This window comes from Thermobia domestica, chromosome 7 (assembly GCF_964235325.1).
Source record: "Thermobia domestica chromosome 7, izTheDome1.hap1.1, whole genome shotgun sequence".
NCBI classification, from domain to species: Eukaryota; Metazoa; Arthropoda; class Insecta; order Zygentoma; family Lepismatidae; genus Thermobia; species Thermobia domestica.
Genome location: NC_137460.1, coordinates 81,590,617 through 81,614,363, shown reverse-complemented (window position 1 = coordinate 81,614,363; position 23,747 = coordinate 81,590,617). Strand labels below are relative to the sequence as shown.

Sequence of the window (23,747 nt, the reverse complement as noted above, 5' to 3'; positions counted from 1 at the left end):
AGTGATGAGGTGTCAGTATCCTACTTATTCCAACTAGGACAGCAAGTAAGTCTCATTTAGATTAATACATGTCTTGTGAACTACGGAAACCTTCGTCAGTGGAAACTACAAGAATTAGTGGATTGTTTATGTGGATATTTTTTTTTTTTTTTTTTTTTTTTTTTTTTACGGAATCTTTAAAAGTGATAACCTTGACTGACTATTTTGCTAAAGTTTCTTATGTGCAAGGATCATAATGGCAATGATGGTGTAGTAAGCTATAGTTCCCTCGGATACCTTCGATAATATATTCCACATGTAGTTCGAAAGTATACCTTTTGGGGGTTAGGGGGGATTTGTATCATAACTTCAAAATGTGATCATAGTTTGGCTACATGATATAGATAGTCTTGATTCAGAAATAACAACCTTCCAAATTAATATTTTAACAAATAATTGGCTCTTAAAATAACCATTGACATTATTTTGTGGTATGATGTTTCGATATTTCAATATAAAGTAAAGAAAGAAATCAGAATCTTGTACAACAATGCAATTGGGTACTAGAAATTAACGAGGTTCGATCGTCATTTGTCTGCTTCCGTCTTCAGTATGAGCTTTCGCTATATAGTATTCATTTGTTTATGATGACATTTTCTTGAATTAAAAGAAAACAGTTTTGTTTACACTGATGGATTATTCGGAATGTTGATCAAAGAGTTCGTAGAAGGAACTCAATACTTCATATTAGTTCCTATTGAAAGAAGGCTAAGTAAATTATTAAGTAGAATAAATATTTTCTCTCTGCCCGATATGAAGGATGTAACAGTTGCGTTGTATGTTTATGTGCTATTTGATCGTGTTGTTTGTGCTCGAGGCTCATATATATCGTCATAGGGCGTGTTTTTGGAGAAGCGCTTGAGAACAGGGAATCTAGATTAAAATTTTGTGCATAATATTTACATTGAAGGTCAGTGCCTGTAATATTTTTTCGTGTGTATCTTATATGTGTATTTAGAATAGGTCTTGTAGTAGTAGGTTAGATTAGGTACAGGTATTGAATAAAATAAATATTGTGTCCCTTGATATTGTTGAATGAAACGTAAGAATGCGGAAAGGGGCAGAAAGTAGCACTGACGTTTACCCTGATTCTCTATAAGCCAAGTAACCCATACTGTATAGAGCTGTTCCGAGAGCGTAGTATGCGATCCACAGGTTGTACAATGCAGAGCAGAGGTACTTAATGTTTTAAAATTCTTAATATGCATTTTACAAGCTTTGAATTCCTTCTACATTATTGTCAAGAAAATATGTAAACAAGTTCAGAATTATTTCGAAAGAGGACATTCAAAATTAAATCCTGTTTTATTTGAAGTACGGTACATGAAACTATTTGGATAAACCTGTTTTGGAAGTTGAATAATGTAACATTACTGTGTATATTATTATTATTATTATTTGGAGTTTATAATAAATAATTCAGTGGAAGAAACTTTTCATTTCACAAGCAGAACTGTATCCGTATTGCTAGGTAGAGATTTGCTGGTGTTTTAATATATATTTTCATTAGGAAGCGGAAGCTAGTGCAAGGGTTATTTCGAATGTAAACAAACCTCATATTTGCGTTGTATGAGAATGGAAACCGTGCTTGGAAAACAGTTTGTGGAATCTTCTTCATGTTAGACAACTTTTGGCTTCAAAATCAATATTTTATTGAATAATTAATTTTATTTTCGAGCTTACTTTTTTTTTTCCCCTGTGAGCGCTTGCTTAATCTGGAAAGTTGAAGTACTCGCGTTTTGTATCCATGCCTGGCAATTGATTGGGTTCTCAAATCACAGTCAAAGGTCGGAGGTATGCATACGAGCCGTGAGAGTCAACGACCAAGATTGAGTCAAGGCTTTGTCCCGAGTTCGAATCCAGGCTTGTATTTGAGTCTTCCATTCCATATTGCACTGAAGTAGCATACACACGAAGGGCTTGTTCTCTGAACGGGTGTAGGCCTAACCTAGTACAGAGGACTGACCCCTTCGGGTAACTGCTCGTCCATGGTAATGTGGAAAGGTGACATCATCATCCTTATTATCATCAAGTTGCGCAATACAGTAAACAAGTAGTAGTAGTAGTAACAAAAGTCAGAGCATAGACAGCCCATAGAGAGTAGTTAGTAATTCACTCGTTTACAAACGAGTGTCGATCTAAAAAGCTAATTATTAATAAGAACTCAATCAATCATTAATTATTTTTTTTATTTATTGTTCTTTTTATGAAAGTTAAACTACTCATGTCTCCTTCAAAAATTTTCTTTCTTTGTTTTTAGCACATATCAGTATATTTATATTTTTAAAATAATATGAATTAAAATTTTGTCACTTTACTATTAGTATTAATAAAATAACATAAATATTAGATTTTTTTTTAAAAAAATAATGAAAATGTAGCAGTAATATTTTATAATAATACATTTATAGAAATTATTAGAATATGTATAATCTTTACCTTACTAAATTGTTATCCATACCGGTTTGAGATCCTTAACTACAGTGTATGTTCAGTTTTGTGAATCTTATCTTTTCTCTTTTTTGAACTAATGTTCAATCTAGGAAGATCAGAACGGTACACCTCGAAGACAACTTGTGGTCAGCGGATCACTGTCTGAGGAACGATTAGACACATCACTAGCATTCCCACTCTTGCTCAATATTACATTATCTTCATTGTATTCATAAGAATGTTGCTTTTACAAATCAAATACTCGCCTTGGTATTCCATCAAATCAATGACGAATAAAAATATTTGTTACACCAAAAATATTGAAATCACGAATTTTCTGCTTCATATACATTTAAACTTCGAGCACTTAAGCTTTGCAAAAAGCATCCGTCAACTGCGCTTATGTTGATTTATCAGTTTTATGAATGCAGGATTTTTCAATGTCATAACTATAAGACGCCTATTCACTTTTAAAATTCTGACATATTAAAAAAAAATCACCACTCTGCAAAATACTACCTCTGTATACGAATGTAATTCATTGCTTCCTTATGACTACATCCTATTAGTATATACAATTTTGCACGAGACCTATTCACTGTTTAATTATAAAACAGATCCCATTATAACAATGATGGTTGATTTTAAAGGAATGTTAATTTTTAAAGATTTCCGAAGTATATTATAGTAAACACACACTTCACGTTTACACATTCGGAATATTGAGAAGTCGTATTTATGTGCCAACTGAATGACTTACATCGGCTTGGTATGCGTTACAGTCTCGTATTCTCGCAGTTCGCTGGGGGTGTCAAGCCTAGAAGAGTTTAAACATGCACCGATTGATAGCGCCTCCATTCATCGTTAAGAACAGACATACTTAATGCCATCATTTGACGTTACTCAACAAAAACTGTAGAAATCATCCTCTCGATTACGCATTTAATACACTGAACGAAAAGGACAATTAGTATTATTTTTATTACAAGTTCTTCGTTCGTTTTATATTTTGAGTTTGTAAGAAAAAATCTCGCGACCCTCTTGATGATGGGGTCGCGATATCTAAGTTGGAAAGCTCTGGTATAATTGATGATAGGAAGAACCTTCATCAGTCAATTTTAAATATAAGAAAAGAGGAGAGAAATATACGTATTAAAAAGCGGAAAGAAATGCCCGACTCAAAATGTTTGAAGCATAACAAGAGACACTCAGAAACAATCATCTTCTTAAGACAGACGAAAGACATTTATTCAACGTGAATAATTCAATATTTCACGCACTTATTTTAACATGTAAACATTTCTACATAATCTTCATTGTATTTACAAGACTGTTGTTTTAAAGAAATGATGCTACTTTATTGAAATTCAAATATGGACTCACAAATTTTTTAGAAACCATGGTGCACAGAGGGTGTTAATTTTGATTCATTTTGATTCATAGATGTGCCCTGTCCGTTAATTTCAATGTACACGGAAACTTCGTATAACGATACTCAGCGAATTTAGAAAATATAATTATAAATAGGTTTTGTTATTACAGAGATGCATCAAATTGAAAGCACTTTACTGTTATGATCTACAGTAGTGTAAGTTGCAGTTTCCAACAGTTTCCTTCTAGGATATACTGAATTTGAAGCAACCGCGTCTTATATTTCTTTCCTTTTTCTAAGAAGTCGTCACGGTAAATTGATAAAATGCACACTTTCTCGTAACACATGTTTGCTTCATCTCCGCGTTGATACATTTCATCGCATTACACTTGTGTTAAATTTTCATTTCCTTGCAAGAATTCGAAGCCATACCTGAAACTCAATAAGAAGTTTACACTGATTCGTTTCCAGTTTGAATTAGAAATGAATTTCGAGAAAATTCTCACCGGCTCCAAAATAGGTTATTGCAGACCTATCTAGACTGCGAGTCTTCCAACCTAGACTGCGAGTTACTGGTGCCCGGTTTTGGACGTGCTCACAATTTATTTTCCACAAACACACCAGAAATATGCACAAAACAATAAGGCGTCTATTGATTTGTTAGTATCACACATGTTGTAAATACTCGACTTGAATAAAGGGTAGGAATTCATTTTAAGACTTTTCTTTATCAGTTATTATCACAGTACAGTACAGTGCAGTGCAGTTTGCTACGAGAATCGCAAAAGGTTATCGTAATAGGTTTTGCTGGAAACGATATTTTGCGGGATTATATTGCACTCCGGGATTTATGCCGGAATCTATTAATTTTACATCGATAATCGTTATATTGAGATTTCACTGTGTTTACGACATATTCTGTAACTTCAGTCATAAAATTCACTAAACACATTAACAAATGAAAGTACTCTTTTACAATGTAACCACAATATAACGATTCAGTATTTTTAATATCTTAAGGTTGAAAATTATTCTTGATAGGTACTAGAAAAACTAGAACAACTAGCAACTATTGTACGCCATAGCACCCCACACCTATTCTTACATCTTTCAGGAAAATTTTGGACAAAACTGAACAGAAACCAATGATTTTTTTATCGGTATGTACCATCAAAGACATTAACATAGGCTAAATGTATTCGAAAACAAAATCCAGAAAAAGCACAAAAATATATTAACCAAACGGGAGAATAGAAAGTGTTTTGCGTAACTCCAGTAGGTACTAGTCATCGCAGCCAGTGTGAGTAATTAAATCGATGAGTTTAAGATAACCGGAACACGCTGATCGCATAGGAAATATATGTATGATAAATAGTGTTAGTTGAAACGTCTTTAGAAAAGTCTTTTATGTACGCCGAACAGATAGGAAGACAACGTATAAGGCAAGATATACTAAATGTCGGTAATAACAATCGGATTACATTGGATTAGAACAAAGCAGGATCTATTGGGAACATTTTAGTGCGGCGTTAAACAAGGGGTTCCTTAAACTACAGAGCTAAGTGAGAAGTTCTATACATCAAAGAATAATTCTAAGTACTATGAAATTGATACTTACATTTGCGAAAGTGTGCAGCAACTGCACCCTTCCATCTGCTAAAGTGATTATTGCAATTCCCATGTCCTTTATCATTTTCATGTGTTCAGGATTACCCGACTTGACGAAAAAGAAACGGAAAAATACTTTATTAAAATTCTCTATGAAGTAGCCACAAATTATTTCAAATTAACAAATTTAAATTACATTTATAAGCAGATGAATAATATGTTAATACCTAATATTAAAGTTAACAAGATAAGCTAAATCTGAATATAAATAAAACACACATGTTTTCCAACTCTTCGTAATTCTGAAAGCCATATAATGAAGGAACTTAATATAATTATATTACGTACGCATGTATGCAAATCAAAGATACTGAAGTATAATCAATAGACCTTTTAATATAAAACAGGTACTTACAAGCAAAACGAATAAAACAAGCCTGTAAAAAAATTGAACATACAAAAAATAATAATAATGAAATAAACATTTCAATTGTCAAAATTATCTTCTGCGTCATAGAAGGAAGAAAAAAAATGTACAGAAATGAAAATATGAAAGACCGGGAGTACACCAGTCGATCTTGATAATTATTATACACAAACAGTTATACAAATTTCTATATAACTGATAAAAAAATTATAAATAACAGTGTTGAATTTTGAATAAATATCTAATCGAACGATAATGAAAATTTGTTCTCTTTTTTTAAACAATGATTCTTATATTACATTATTTTTAAATCTGTTGATTTATCTCTATATTCACCATATATTTACAATAATTTATAGATAGGAGCATACTTGAAATTCGGAAGCATGTAGTTTTCTTCGTGCCATACGCCTTGGACACACTCCATCCACCATATTTCGCAACGGTCTTCGCACTGATTCAGGGAAAAGATGCAAAGTGTTCGGACATGAGCGAGCAAATTCTATATCCTCTCCACTATCACTCTTCAAATCTTCTTGGTTATCAGACATCTGCAAAATAAATATCAAAGTTAAGAAAAGATAGAAGCTTGATTCGAATATCAAAGAATTATCATAATGGATGGAAACAAAAGGTTCAGGTCTACGTTCATTTACAATCCACTGAAAAAAAAAAAAAATATATGTATCAACACACATTTGAATGATTGACTCAGAGAATTTAACGTTCCGTCCAGCGTCGAGGCTATATATGAGACGTAAACCTACAGGTAAACGTGTCTTCCGAACAATGAACTCGCATCTCGAGTCGAACCCGGGTCTGCAGCGCCGAAGACGCGTATGATAACTTATAGCTACGAGGAAGTTTAACGACATATATTTGAGTATATCATATTCAAACGAATATATAATATTAAAAACAATACATTTACGCTCTAAAATAATAAAGTAAAAATTTTGATGGATGAAATTTGCTGATAGTAACAGGATGAGACTTGCATTATAGTCGAAGAATGTTTATAATTAAAAAAAAAAAAAAGAAAAATCCTATTGTTGGATTAGGAACACCGCATGGTGTTCATTAAACAAACCATTTTATTAAAAGTTAATATCTGAAACTTAATATGCGTAAATAAAATTTTAATATGCAAACAAAGTACAGTACAGTCACGTACAGTAGGAATATCTATATTTTTATGAATACTATTCCTAAGATTTCTGGAAAACTTTTGATCCCAATTACAACAGATACTCCCGGTTTCACTGATTACATGTATGTATTATGTAAGGCGTGTATACTAGAGATAAACGAATATTATATATATATATATATTTATTCACAAAATGTCTAACTAAACTAAGAATGACTATCCAAAACTGCAACACAAATAATGAGAAACTAACTTTCACATTGATTTAAAAATAAATTCTAGTAAGAAAGTTCTACTTTTTGGATATTGAAAAAGTGATCCGAACAATCATGGGTGTTAGAATCAATGTTGATGTGTCAAGTACATCCAATATAAAGCATTAGTTCCTACCAAATCTTTGTCAAGTATATCATACAGGAAATTCGGAATATCTACGCAAATCATTAAGATGCGGATAGACGAATTTATCTGATTTCAAGTAGTGAAGAAAAACAAGATCAACTTGCTTGGTGTTTCCAAATTTTCTTTATAAATTCCTGAAATTACACAATCTTCAAAACTCTCTTCACTTCTCAATAAAATTACCAAAAATGTAATTCTCACGGTCTCTACTAAATTCTATTTTATTAATCACGTTTCTCATCCGTGTATTACATTCAAAGAATAACCAACTCAAAAGAGTTGCAATTCTACTTTTGGAGCTGTTATATCAAAAACTATAGATATAGAAATCAATATTTTAAACATTTGTTATTCTAAAATTCAAAATAAATAAGCAATTTCAAGGGTTACATATTACGACTACCTTGATGAGATATACAAAACATGTATAAGTACCTACCGTCATTACACTGAGGTTAGATACACGGCCAAGAGAAAGTGGCAGAAGATGGGCTTCTGTTGTAAACAGGAATTCATCCAAATCCAATATGAGATCATTTGGATCAGTAAACAATAAATACAAATACTTGAAAGTTTCGGCAAGAACAAAGGAATCCATTCTGCAAAAGTAATGAAACAGAACTAATATATATACATTTAAGACGACCACAATATCCAATATGACTAACAGTAACATAGAAAACTTTTGTCTCTAGTCTTCCATCTTTGTGATAATCGCAAGTAGTTTGCTATAAAAATACTGAAAAGCTATTACATATATAGTGTTCAATAAGTGAACTTCATTAGTGGAAATTGTGCTAGTATATATATATATATTAATAGACAGTAGCTTATAACACTACTTGGAATTATCATGAAAATGATTTAAGCGTTATCTTACACCTCTATGTATATTTTTACAATCGAAAAAAATCTGACAGCTTTCAAAACGTATTTGCGAAAAAATTCTTTACGATCGTGAACTTTAAGGTAAGGAAAATACGATACGGTAAACATGAGTACATGGACTCGATTTCGTCGAAACATCGATCGAATGCAAATGGCCGATGAATATGATGTAGGCGATGGTGTAAGCATACAGTATAACACGCAGCACTATAACGCACAAGTGTGGCTGTAAAGGGCTGACAGAGTTCACCCGTGGTCGCATAATTGGGCACTGGAAGTGTGGTGTGTATCATTTCTGCTGTGTTACGTGTAATTAGCAACTGTTAATAGAATTATGACACAATTCAACCGGGATGGAAACGACATACGTACACCCAGATCGGGAAACCCGGGACCAACGCCACACCTGAGACGTGTGGTCATTCGGAGTCCAAGCACCCGTCATCCAATTCCGATAATGACATTAGCCGAGGTTGACATCAGCACGAACCGTACAGTGGTATTTGCATGTGGGAATATACAGACGAGTTAACAAAAAGAAGTTTCTAATTACAGAACCACAAATGACAGAGATACAAGTGGGTCGCTGACTTTTAAAGCCATATTGTATTCTTCGATGAAAACTGATATTAAAAATTCTCCGACAGAAGTCGGACAGAGGGTATGGAAGCGATCGACAGATCACGATTCACTACATTTCTACCATCCTAGAATGAATTTACGGCAATGTTAAGTATCATGGTGTGGGGTGCAATTTGAACAGGTAACAGTAACAACCTCACTTCTTGCGATTACACACCCATGCTGCAAAATATGCCTTGAAGCAGGCAAACTGTCATTGGATGATATGTAATTCATGGAAGACAGAATCAAAGCTGACCACTTGCTAGACGAAACAAAATGGGGTTTACACTCAGCCATGACATACAATCCCCGAACATTAATCCTATAGAATGTTTGACATCTATTATTGAAATTGCAGAAACAGACACACGGATATACAAGCAACAGTTACTTGGGACACTCTGTAATGAATAGTATCACCTATCACAGGATGTTATCGATAACTGGATACCATGTCATAGAGGTCGAAGCTTTACATGTTGCAAAAGGAAGCTCCACCAAATAATTTCAGCATCAGGAACGGTTTCTTCTGTGCACTGCTAGATAGCAATGACGACAGATTCATTCTACAGGTGTCTACTTAGTTTAGTTAGGGAAGTGATTATATATATTCTTATAATGTGCTGAATACATCCCATTTTTAATACTGTCTTTTGTATGTTTTTCTTTCTTTTCCTTACTTATTTCTACACTCTGATGATGAGTTGTTCATTGTAGGCAACTAATTGTTCATATATAATTTCTTCAGTGTACTTTTGTCGAAACTGCCATGCAAATAACAAAATTACTGTGTTACTGAAGTTAACTAGCGCAAAGAATGGACATTTCATTTGGTTCCGCTCATACGCTGCTCACAGACAAACTGCATAGGTCACGTGTGTGTGTGTGTGTGTGTGTGTGTGTGTGTGTGTGTGTGTGTGTGTGTGTGTGTGTGTGTGTGCGTTGGTGAACCCGCCAATCTTTGTAGGTCGATCGGCTACAGAGCAGCACTCTGAGCAATTTTTGCAAAGCGAGCATTTTTTAGTGGTTGCTCGAAAAGTTTTTTACTTTTAACGCGTGCAGGACCATTATAGGGGTCCCCCCGCGAGTTCTTTGGACTCCGCTCGTTTATACGGATACAGCCGGTTTGTGTGTGTAAAGTGTGTGCTCAGACTGAAAAATTTCGTTTCTCGATCGGTGTGTATTCCGACGCAGTGCCATCTACGTGTGTATTCCAAGCAGGAACTAGAGCAATTCAAACTCCCAACGGCTGCGTTCACCATTGTTGCCAATCAAGTATTTGTTGAAATGTTAAAGAAAAATAGCAACTATAGCAAGGAATTTTTCACAGTAAGAACTCGGATATGAATATTACGTAAAAATAACCCTATGCCTAAAATCCTTTTTTTACTAGAGCTGAGGAGAGGGAGAGGGGAGGGAGACGTGTGTATATAAAAATATATCTATATATATAAAATTGAAAATCACTATGTTTATGACTAAATCTGCTGAACCGCTTGATCGATCTCGATCAAATTTGTAACATGGATGAGGTTCAAGGCCGGGCTGGTTTTCGGCTATTCACTTGGATGGTAAAAGTGAGGGGGAGGGGGAATGGTTATAAAAATAAATAAAACTTAATAACTCTCGAACCACTCAACCGATCTTGATCAAATTTTCAACATAGATGAGGTTTAGGCCTGGGATTTTTTCTATAATTTTAAATTGACTGAGCAATGTATGGGAGGAGAAGGAGGGGGAGGTATATAAAATCAATTTATATAAGACTGAAAGTGACTATTTTTGTAACTTAATAAATCTTGAACTATCCGACCGATCTCATTCAGAGTTTCAACATACATGAGATTCGGATCTGGAAATATTTTTGTAATTTCACTTTAACGGTAGATTCTAGGGAAGGGGGTGGGGAGGGGGACATGAATAAAAATTAATAAAACTAATAACTTTTGAACCACCCAACCAATCTCGATCAAATTTTCAACATGTATGAGGGTCGGGCCTTGGGTGCTTTTTATCGTTTCACTATGACGAGCCAGTATAGAGGAGGGGGAGGGGGAGATATATGTAAAAAAATAAAAATGACTGTCTTTGTGACTTCATCACTCTTGAATCACCCGACCAATCTCAATCAAATTTTCAACATGCATAAGGTTCGGATGTGGAAACATTTTTGTAATTTCACTTTAACGGTAGATCCTAGGGAAGGGGGTTGGGAGGGGGACATGAATAAAAACTAATAACTTTTGAACCACCCAACCAATCTCGATCAAATTTTCAACATGTATGAGGGTCGGGCCTTGGGTGCTTTTTATCGTTTCACTATGACGAGCAAGTATAGAGGAGGGGAAGGGGGAGATATATGTAAAAAAAAATAAAAATGACTGTCTTTGTGACTTCATCACTCTTGAACCACCCGACCAATCTAAATCAAATTTTTGAACATGCATAAGGTTCGGATGTGGAAACATTTTTGTAATTTCACTTTAACGGTAGATCCTAGGGAAGAGGGAAAGGAGGGGAACGTATGAATAAAAACTAATAAAACTAATAACTTTTGACCCACCCAACCAATCTCGATCAAATTTTCAACATGTATCAGGGTCAGACCTTGGGTGTTTTTTATCGTTTCACTATGACGAGCCACCATAGGGGAGAGGGAGGGGGAGATATATGTAAAAATAAAAATGACTGCTTTGTGACTTTATCACTCTTGAACCATCCGACCGATCTCAATCAAATTTTCAACATACATGAGTTTTCGGGCAGGGATTAAGGCTACTGACTTTGACGATGCAACGTAGGGGAGGGGGAAGGAGGAGAAATTTAAAAATGATCAAAATGACCAATATTAGTGTTGAATCCATAGTTTTCGGGATCGATGAGAGAAACAGTGACACTTCTGATGCTGTAACAATCCAAGTTCAGCCCTGATAGTTGAGGAGGGGGAAGTTGCAACGTAGGGGTGGGGAATAAACATTAAAAATGATCGGAAATGGCTAATATTAGTGTCGAATCCATAGTTTTAGGATTTGCTGAGATTAACAGTGACAATTTTGACGCCGTGTGCCGCTGCACGGTTGAGGGGAGGAGGAGTTGTATATAATAATGATTGAAAATGATCAATATTAGTGTTTAATCCATAGTTTTCGGGATCATTATGATGAACAGAGACATTTCCGATCCGGTTTAAATCTAAAATCAGCTCCACAATTTGAAGAAGGGGGAGAAAGAGATATATTAAAAATTGTCGAATATGTCCACTATCAGTAGAATTTATAGTTTTCTGGGTCGCTTAGATGAGCAGTGATACTTTCGATCCCGTTTAAATTCAGATTCAAACCTTCAACTTGGTTGAGGGGGAGTAAAACGTTTAAAAATGGTCGACAATGACAGATATTAGTGCTCAATCCACATTTTTGGGGTCGCTCAGATGGACAGTGATACTTCCGATGACATAGGCCGCAACAAGGGGGAGGGGGATATAATGATTCGAAATTGGTGTTGAATCTATAGTTTCTGGGATCGCCGAGATGAACAATGACACTTCGTATGGTGTTAATTCCAAATTCAGCCGCGCGTCTTCTGAGAGGAGGAGAGGGAAATAAAAAATAACCCATATTAGTGTCGAATCCATAGTTTCCTGGGTCACTGAGATGACCGGTAACACATCCAATGCCGTGCCGCACAACATGAAAGAAGAGGAGGGGGATATATATATATATATATATATATATATATATATATATATATATATATATATATATATATATATATATATATATATATAAATGTTCAAAATTATCCGACACTAGTGTCTGATCCGTAGTTTTTAGGGTCGCTGAGATGAAGAATGACACTTCCGATCCCGTTTGAAACCAAACTCAGCCCCGTAGCTTGGGAGATAATGAAATGATCGAAAATGATTAATATTAGCGTCGAATACGTGGTATTCGGGATCGCCGAGGTGATCAATAATCTGTCCGATGCCGTTTAATTCGATGCCATTAAAAACGAAAACAGCATATTTCACGGGTACAGAACACATGAGACACGGAATTGTGCATTTAAATTTTCATTTCACCCAGCGAAGCGGGAATATACTAGTAAAACCTCATAACTTTGGAATCACCAAACCGATCTCATTCAAATTTTCAACATTAATGAAGTTCGGACCTGCGATGACTTTTATCATTTTAGTTTGATGGTCCAATGTAGGGAGGGGAAGAGGGTGTATCAGACCACCAGTCTTAGACATTTTTCTCAGCTTCTAGCGCACATAGACGCTGGAAACAAAAAATGAATGACCAAATGGTACATGAAGAATCAAATGGTGATACTTCCATATCCAGTGGCGTAGCGGGAATACACCAAGGGGGTCAACACCAAAATTTTTAATGGAAAATGGTATCAATTTCGATTTTTTAGAAGTAATATTGAAAAAGAATTAACTTTTACGGGAAACACTTTTCGTTAAATTCTACGGTTTCGGATCTACGTCTATTATTTGTTGTATTGCTACTATCAGACAACCTGGTAAACTCATTTTTCTGTTCATAGTGCACGGAGACACTTCAAACAGAAAATGAATGACTAAATCGTATCTGAAGAATAAAATGGTGATACTCCCATATCCAGTGGCGTAGCGGGAATGCATCAAAGGGATTAACTCCAAAATTTTTAATGGAAACTGGTATCAATTTCGACTTCTTTGAAAGTATTACTGATAAAGAAACAACTTTTACGGGAAACACTTTTCGTCATATTCTACGGTTTGGTATCTACTTATGTTATTTGTTGAATTGCCACTTCAGACCAATTGCCATCTCAGTCATTTTCCTCTGTTCGTAGTACACGCAGACACTTCAAACAACAAAAAACTGAATGACCAAATCGTACGTGAAGAATCAATGGTGATGCTTCTATATCAATTGGCGTAGCGGGGATACATCCACGGTGGTCAACTCCAAAATTTCAAATGGAAATTGGTATCAATTTCGATTTCTTTGGAAGTATTATTGAAATAGAAACAACTTTAACGGGAAACACTTATCGTTAAATTCTGCGGTTTGGGATTTACGTCTGATATTTGAAGTTGAATTGCTACTATCAGTCCACCGGCGCAGGCATTTTTCTCTGTTCGTAGTGCACGTAGACACTTCAAAAAAAGGATTCAAACTGGACCAGTAGTGTGCGTTGTGTATGCTGACATCTCCATTACTCTTGAAGGTTGCTACATCCGTCCACAGAATGTCCCGGTGGAAACATGGGTTTCCTGGCACTCATCCACTGACAAAACTAGACGGATATGTAAATCTTGTTCTCGGAGTTCCTGATTCAGATGAACATGGTCAAAATGGAGCACGTTGTTGAGCAGAATCCTCCAAACCGTCATGTTGCTTATCGCAGCATCCCTGGCGAATCGTGTTTTCGAGATTTGGGGAACCACATGGACTGCAGCAAGGATGCCGGGAGACCGTTTATCCTAAACACGGCGCCTGATCTGCTGACGTCTTTTGTGTTGAGAAGGGACATGCCCAGTCCTCTGCATACCAAGTGCAAGACGAAACGCTTTCCTCGACTGCCCAGCACGATTGAGAAACCGTTGATCATATAGCCGCGCAGCCTCGCGATAATCCTCCCGATTTCACTCAATACTATTAACATATCAAAAGCTACGATATTCGAAAGCATCGTTTGAGTTCCCTCAAGCACACGAAATAATAGGCAATTGGAGCCGAAATCAACAAACATTCAACACTTTATCTTTCAACTACAAACAACAAATATTCAACTGTTTTATATCAGAACTTTTTTTTCGTTTTCTTCTCTTCTTCTACTTTGTCAGATGGCACTTCATTAATGTATTTTTCGCTACTAATAACCATCATACAAAAATTTCTCCCTTTCCACTCCCTTTTGCAGCTTCTTTCCCTCTTAACCCCCGTCTTCACCTGTATCTCATTCTTATGTGCAGGTGTAGCTTTGGCGCACGACACTTTGAACTATTTACATGTAAAATTCAATTCTTTGTATGGATAGGCATGTTTATAAGGAACAAATGGCGACAGAATGAAATACAAAGTAATACTCTGTATTATAGGTTTACAAGTGTAGTGTTCTAGTATAAAATGATCACAAGTGATTTACGCCGGATATAATAAGTGAGTGTATATAAAAGATGGCACTATTAGATGTTATTTTCCACTGGCAGCATATTTTTGCACAATGTAAAAAACCTGTATTTTATATGTTCAAGTGCAACGTTACTGGAAAAAAATTACAAGTTTTATTGAAATTCGTACCATTGACAAAACCCATTCCTTTTCATCTTGGCTTGCGCACATATCCCCGACTGCTGACAGACTTGTTCCTTTCGGACGCACTCCCGCGCTAGCGTACGGACCCACCAACTTTATTCTTCCCTGACCCGAGTGGATAGCATTCGTGTTTTAATGGCCACCTAAGGCAGGTTGGTTTGAGTTTTTGCACTATAATATTTAATTATTCATCCCTGTATTTTATCTATGCCAAGTGAGACATTTTCATGTCGCCAAGGGAAACCTTTTAGGGGATAATAAGAAGGAAATTAGTAAAAGAATTATAAGTTATAACAATTGTTTCTAGTGGTGCGCCAAAAGTAAACTTGTACGCATTCCTTTTCTCTCTGACTCTCTTTTTCACCTGTGTCTCAACGGTTTGCTTTAATTCTTCAGACTTCCATCCATCATCTTTTTGTATCATTTCTTTATACTTATTCTCTACATCTTTTTTCTTGACTAATCTCTTTATATCTTCGCTTTCTCTTTTATTTTTACACATTCTTATTATTTTACTATCTACATTTCTGTATTGTTTTCTTCTGTTTCTTTCTTTCGTAACTTTATTTTCTGTTCTCACCTGTTTACCATATTTGTTTTGGACTTCTATTATTTGTATTCTTTCCTTCTATTATTGTTGACCTTGTACGTATTCCCTGACTCATACTAAGGTATTCCATTTCTACTACCTGTTTGTCGGTGTGTCGGTGTGTCTACAGACCTGATTCCTCTGTTATCGATTTTCTGGTTCAAGATTCTCGTGTTTAACCTCTGAGTTTCGTTTTACCAATTAAATTCGATTAATTACTAGTGAACATATTTTCTTCTCTGTATTGGCTACCTGAATGGAGCTTAACATAAAATCTCCACTGAACTAAAACTTCGTTCATCTTCTACATTCGTATTTGCTTCTGTCATCTAATTCTTCTGTAATTCAGTAAGGATGAAGATCTTGTCTTCCTTCTGAATATCTTCATCAGGCAACTCATTGATTCTTCTTATGTACCTATTTGTATACCTTTTGGACAATAGTGTGCAAAATGATTATATTCGTTGCAATCCCTACATTGTGCGCTCCTAGCTGAACATTGATATCTAAAATGTTTTCCACATGCTAAACAACCATATTGATAACATCCATATTTTCCTGTGATTGTTTCAGAACGAAATCTATTGATTTTATATAGTTTGTCCTGGTAGATATTTGTATCTTTGGTTGGTCTTTTGCGTAATTCACTTGTAGCGAGAAAAAATGCTTTTGTACACTGATTTAACAATGCACATCGCATAGATATAGCAAATCATGTAGCAATACTGCAAAGGGAAGTAACCTTGTTTTGTGAATTTTATTCAAGAGTAAAAAAAATGAATGTAGCTGCTCTCACTCTATTATTGATCTTCATTTGGGCCTAATTATCTGTTCTATACTAGCAGCCTGTGTTAAATGGATACAAAATCTTTGAAAACATGGTCGTCCCTGCATCAGGAATCATAAAATTCGTAGTGGCGTAACAAGACGGAAGAGTGATGTAAGGGAGCACTGCCTCCTCCAATTTCAGGAGGGGAGTTGACTGGTGTCCAACTTTTTGTTTTGCACAAATTAGTACCTAACTCAAGAGTGCTAAGCATTTTCTGAAAGTAAACCTGGCAAGAAAAACATGTATTAGTTTACATTTTTATGGGAAAGGAGGTAGCCCCAGACATTTTAACACATTGAAGTGCCTCTTGGTAAAAAGATATAAAATTGCCACGAAATAACCCTGAAATATGGAATGTGAACTTTATTAACAAACTGAAGATATCGACATAAATACCAAAATAATGAAATAAACAAATGGCAACACAGATCGCTAAATTTAACATATTTGGAATATTGGCGAGGACTAACGAACACGTAAGATGATTGAAAAACATCATATTCTACACATAGAAGGAACAATAAGAAAACCTACCCACGAAGCTAACAATGGTAACGTGTGTAATGATATATGTTGATTTAATTGAGGTGCCGTTTCATGTACCCAGCCATCGCAGAATTCACACTACACCCAGCCTTCATTGAACGTTTCACCACAAATTATGAATTCAGTGATGCTTTCCTGTTAATATTTTCTCGTAGTCCGTGTGGTGGTTCATTAGCTTCTTGTTACGTTACTTTGCTACTTCGTTTGCTGAAGTCACTTTTTCTTTCAATTTGCCTCATATGGTATCGAAATCTACCCAGTTCTGGTGCGTGACGCTAAATGCCTCTTGCGATTTACCGGCAATGATTATAACTGTTCACTAATGGAGAGCACTTTACTAGTTGATGAACGATAAGATTCTGATTTCTCGGGCATATGTGGAGAACATAGATTCCCTGCAGACGATAAACAAGAAGTACCCCCCTTTTCCTCAACCCCTACCGAAGTTGAACATTGTGGGTGTTCACAGGTAGGTCTAGTGTATCACCTTACGACACGAATCAAGTTTCTGGACAGATAGTTGTGTCTGTAAATATCTGAGGGTTAAGTAAATATATTCCGGTGCACGCAAATCTATTGAGAGCAGTGTCCATGCGACCCACGTTTCAATATGCCTCTGAAACAAGTTTAAAGGCGTAAATTAGTTTGAAATAAATAATTGCTAGCTTATTCTCAGATGAGTGCTATGGTTGCAACGAAAGTAATGTTTTTGCCTCTACCGAAATCAATGGTGATAAGTAGCTTAAGATTAAAAGATAAAATCTTCTATCCCACAACGGCCTAGGGTGGTGATTTAAAGGATATATTTCTTACTCATCGTAGTTTCAGGAGATAGTGTAGTTGTATCTCTTTGTTTATTGCAGCCTCTAGGGTAGGTAGTTAAAGAAATACTCCTTTGCCTATTACGGCTTCAGAAGTTGGATTTGAGGAAATCTCCGTAACACAAAACGATCTCAGGAATAGTTTAAGAAGATTAGCGACAAGCACTGGAATTTATTCTTCTGTCCATTTGAGATCTTCTTTTATGGCTGTCCTCTGAAGGGGAAGTTCGTGAGGAGAGGGTTGACCATCTTCGATTTCCTTCGGAACAACTTCGCGTCTTTCTTGTATCCTCTTTCCACCGTCTGTTGGTGATTATGTTTTCAACAGGAAACACGTGCTCGTTAATGAAGCATGCTTTATGGTAGTTGCCTACACCTGAGGCACGGAACCTTACAGCTCCAACACCAGGAACAGAATCCATAAGATCATTTGAAAAATACAAATATTGCTATGGAAACTTTTGTTAAAAAGATTCTATTTTCATGGCAAAATCCTTATGTGCCAGTAAGTAGGAGCATAAGCCCGTAAAACTTTGCAAAATTCTCTTTTGGTGGAATCTTGAATGCTGTTTTTTGGTTTCTTGGAGAGATTTTAATAGAATTGCCTGATACTAAATATCCGAGAGCATTCAGCTCTGACTAAAATAAATTTGTCTTAAGTGAAGCACAAATATTTCTTAATTTTTAAAATAAAATTCCGATAGCTATTGTTGAAAACTGTAGCCTCTTAGCACGATGTTATCGACAACAAGATCTTATTCGTTAATCAACGTAAAATCATCCTAGTTCCAATTAAGAGAACTTGCGTGCTAGTTTTATGACCCATCACACATATGAGAATTTTGTACGATTTTCTTGTGTGATTGACCTCGAAGGTCATGTATCAGGGGCTTTTCGGATGGAGCAAGATTTGGTGGTAGCTCGAGGAGAGATCTAAGGTCGTTATGTATTTTTGCCTTTCAAAGTGTTTAACACATATTCAGTTTGGCATGGCACCCATAAATATGTATGTTTTACACTGCAGTAAATTCAAAAAAATCTAAAGGCGTTCGTATTTAGTTTCTTGAAAATATTCTGTGGCGAGGTGAAGTTATTATCAACTGTGGGTCGTATAATTCTAGTATTAATGAGTTCTTGAATTTGTCTGCCTGATCTCGAACATGCATTGGTACATGGAGATTTGTTCTGGAACACTGCCGATTTAGGAATTCTTATTTTGTGATTGTAGCCCCTGTAATATCCAATGCCGTTCGGAGTGTATAAAATATTTTTATATTTGTATAATAATTCGTGAATGGCCTGTTTCTGCGACTGGTCTAAATTAGGATATCAAAAACAACAATTTAATTTTTTATCTATACTTCAAAGAATTGTCAACCTCCTCTTTTTCTGTACATTTATCCTTCTATAGAACTCGTTTCCATTGTTGCAAAATATTAGTCCTGACATGCCACAAGATCCACCATTGCCGTACTTTTCCTGCTGTAATTATTCAAGAGACTGAGCTAATATATTTATGTATATACAAGTACAGTGCGACAATAATATACGGAATTGAAGTTTTTGCAAAAGAGAAATGAAAACTGCACCGAAAGCAAATATGTCTATGAGTTTCTTCGTGGCTAAGCGGTTATTGCGCGCGCCTTTGGAGTTGGAGACCCGGGTCCGATTCCCGGCAGGAGAACATGTGGTTCGGATTCCACGTTAAGCAGTAGGTTCCGTCTCATATATCCTCGCTGCTGAACTCTAAATCAACTCAAATGAAAGTATATGTCTATCAAGTGCATAGCGCAAATGTCAGTGGTCGAGCAGTAACAGAGTTACACATTATTATTATTATTATTATTATTATTATTATTATTATTATTATTATTATTATTATTATTATTATTATTATTATTATTATTATTATTATTATTATTGAATAGAATGTTACAGTTAGGTTTTGTTCCCTGAAGTTGGGAAAGTCAACTACGAAATTTCATAGGTAGTTATATAATGCTTATATGAAGCATTGTGTAGCATTTGAGTTCCGCAATACCTGGTAAGGTCAGTGATTGTTTGAAGCATGCCGGTAAGACAGAAAACCGAGAGAAGAATGGTGCACACGTAGAAGGCACGGATCAAGTTTTGTTAGTCACTAATTTTGGATTCAAATCGTCCCGCTATTCTCTCATTAAATTAACAGTTGAATCCTTTGGGAGCAAATGTATGGATTTTATGGAGAGATCGAAGTAGAAAAAATGCTGTAAGAGTACTGTAAATATGTCAAAACAAACGGATGAAAAAGTTATCAAAAAAGTGAAGGCACAGATTATTGCTAACCATTCGCATTAAAATTGACAACATTGCATATTAGTATAAGCTATGGTTTGTTTCATAGTTACTATGGCTAAAACAGTAAAATAGATAAATTGATTGGATTAGTCAAATATGTTATAATATTTCAGAGAAACAGAAATTTTAAGTGATACAAGATTACGACGTTCAATAGTATATTAGTCATAGTATATGAACTAATAGTATATTAGTTCAATAGTATAATAGTATATTTGTGTGTTGTTGCTAAGTGTTAACGCAAGTAACATGATAATGTCTTAACCTTTTAAAATCCTTTCTTTGACAATTTTAAACTTACTGCCTTTTATTGTTTTATATTCTATCTTGTTTTGCAGTATTCTTGTCGTTTAGTACTTCACTTTCCACGTTATAACAAAAATATTAAATTCGATGGTACGAATAATTGAGTTGATTTTGAATTTAACGTCCCTTTCAGCAGCAAGGCTATATGAGACTTGACCTACTCATTAACATTGAATCCAAACCACATGAGCTCCCGCCGGGAATTGAATCCGGGTCTCCCACCTGGTATGAAGAATGTATCTTGTTACGTGTTTCTTGTAGGCATATAATATTGTTCTCCCGCTAGTCTTGTAGCTAGCATGACCTTCTTTGGTCACATAGTCTCATGGTAGCATTAATAAAATATGAACTATTATTGTGGTTCTGATTCCACCTTCACCTATAAGTCTTCGTCTATTACAGCCTCGGTGCTGAAAAGAAACACTAACCTTCATCGAACAAACAAACAAATATAACCCTACCTTAGTCTCGCCATTCCATTTCAAAATGAAATGAAATCTTACAGTTTAACGTCCCACGTTATGCCGTTAGGTTAAGGGAGGCGGTGATTAAGATAAGTGAATGACGATGGAAGAATTAGTGGAATGAGAATGTGGAAGGAAATGGGAGTACTCCGAGAAAACCCATGGAAACGATGTTGTCCACCACAAACTAACTTCTCCGGGGATTGAATCAATGTGCTATTTCATTTGAAATCAAATGAAATTTCCAGTTTTATATCCCTTGATTATACTTTATAGCTTATAACAGACGGGTGATTAATGAGACTGAATGATTATGAAATAATTGGTGGAAAGAAAATGTGGAAAGAAACTGGAAGACCCAAGAAAGTCAACAGCATTAATCCATGTGTTTCATTTGCTACAAAGTTAACTAGTGTTTAAAGCAATTGCTCTAATCGCACTGCTCACGTTTACTCACTGAACTCACATTTTACACATTTTACACACATTATCTTTGTTTGTTTGTTAGTGTCTTCGTTTGTTACAGTTACTCGTTTCGCAAATACCCAGTTGGTTTGGGTGCTCATTTGTACGCATCCAGTCATGGACGAGATATTGCATTCTGATGCCTCTGGGAACGTAGCTCTATTGCCGACGCAACTTTTGGAAACGTATCAGGAAAGTAGCTTCAATACTAAAGTAGATATGAATGCATTCTCGGTTTTCCTATGGCCCAGCTCGCATACGCCTTTTGTAGGGTAGACAAACAGGTGTGTGTGTGTGTGTGTGTGTGTGTGTGTGTGTGCGCGCGCGCGCTTGCGTGCGTGCGTGCGCGATGGGCTCCACGATTGCTCATTCTCGATCAAAAAGCTGTGCGTGTGGAGGTTTGTTCGGAGTGAAAATCAAAGCTGCAAAAAGATCCCATGTTTCTGTCGAAAATCATCACTGCCGATGAAAGTTGGCTTCATCATTATGAGCCTGAGTGCAAGCAGCAGAGTTCTGTGTGGCAGTCTCCTTCATCGCCAATACCCAAGAAAGCGAGAATGGCTGCTTTTGCTAACAAAGTTATCGTCATCTCATTTTTTTATATTCGAGGCATGGTGTACCAACATGTCACCCCACCACCACATACAACTGTCACGGGAGTGTATTATAAGGGTGTACTGCAAACCCTCCACGGCCACATTCATCGGAAACAACCACATTTGAAATAAACAGGATTGATGCTACACCACGATAACGCCAGGCCCCATATTGCCAATGTTGTTATTGACTATCTTGCAAAGATCAAGTTCCGTGTGTACCCCATCCTTCATATAGCTCTGATTTAGCCCCTAGTGATTTCTTTGTTTTTTTACCTCTGGGGACGGCGTTTCGCATCTTCAAGGGCAGTGGTGAAAGCTGTGGAGGTGATTTTGAAGGATCTGTTTAAAAATGGCTTCCAGCATGTCTTTGATAACTGGCAAGAACGTTGGGACAAGAACATTACATGTAATGGGAACTGTTTTCAAAAAGACCATCAACATTTGGAGGATCGTTCTTTATTGATCAGTCCTCGTAAAAGCCCAAGCTCGCCCTCACAGATAGGGCACCCTAGATTACATTTCAGATTTAAAAAAAAATAATTATAAAATAAGACCATTTCCGGAAGAGTAAATTTAACGGATACTGGAATAATAGGTCTTATTTTAAAACTTAAATGCTGAATAAATCTTATTTCAACAGGACTTACAAATCACTTACCTATCTTCATGCACACCTGTCCTCACGTCCTTAACTGCAGCGTAACCACATGGAACTCTTGCATATTTCTGCAAACTTTTAAGTACATTCTGGCCCACTTCCAAGTAATAGGGATCACCAGTTGCTTTGAATAAGAAGTACGTAGATTCCAAAAACTCTGGCCGAAGGGGATGTTGACCCCAGTGTACCTATAAAATTTTAAGACAAAAATGTATTTTCAAAATGCAAACTTATACAAATAACTTTACCTTTAGCTAGTCTCAATTTTTTAGTTTTCTGCACGAACTATTCACATGAACTACGAGTTGCCAGAATCAACAATTCATTGACGAATAGACACCAGGACACTGTAACTTCTATAACCATGTACGAGGTACCATAGAGAAGTTTTTAGACTTCTAAACTATATGATACGTATATCATGTTATAACATAAATAAGTATGGTACGAAGTCTTAGAGAACACTATGTCTGTCTGTCTGTCGAAGGTATTACAGCAAGAAGAGTTACATTTCTACCACGTCTGGTTTCATCGCCTACACTTCTCGAATTATTATCTACATCGTTCTTTCTATCCACTACGGTTCATGGGATGACCTTATCCCCAATATACGACAAACTCATTCAATATATCTATTTAAGAAGTTTACTGAGCAGGTTCTTCACGGGTCCAAGTTTACTGGATTCTGATGACAAAAATTGTGATTTTTTCTCTTTCTTTTAATTTGTTCTTTATATTGTTTCAAATTTATCTGCATATATTATATGCGTATTTACAGTTATCTGTATGTGTGTGATTGTGCGTTAAGAGTGTACTATGTTTTTCCTACATTAATTACGGCTATGCACAAACATTTATATTTTAAGTGTATTT

The 23,747-nt window shown here is 35.8% G+C and overlaps 1 protein-coding gene across 1 annotated transcript in view; it reads right to left on the bottom strand.

Moving 5' to 3' along the window:
- Edem2 (ER degradation enhancer, mannosidase alpha-like 2) overlaps positions 1-23,747 on the bottom strand; it is an 86,267-nt gene that overhangs the window by 19,210 nt on the left and 43,310 nt on the right. The window contains exons 11-14 of the mRNA XM_081764922.1: positions 22,875-23,062; positions 7,871-8,030; positions 6,251-6,430; positions 5,463-5,561 (exon numbers count right to left, since the gene is read on the bottom strand). Of these exons, the coding sequence (XP_081621048.1) occupies positions 5,463-5,561; positions 6,251-6,430; positions 7,871-8,030; positions 22,875-23,062 (627 nt within the window). The remainder of the gene's footprint in view (positions 1-5,462; positions 5,562-6,250; positions 6,431-7,870; positions 8,031-22,874; positions 23,063-23,747) is intronic.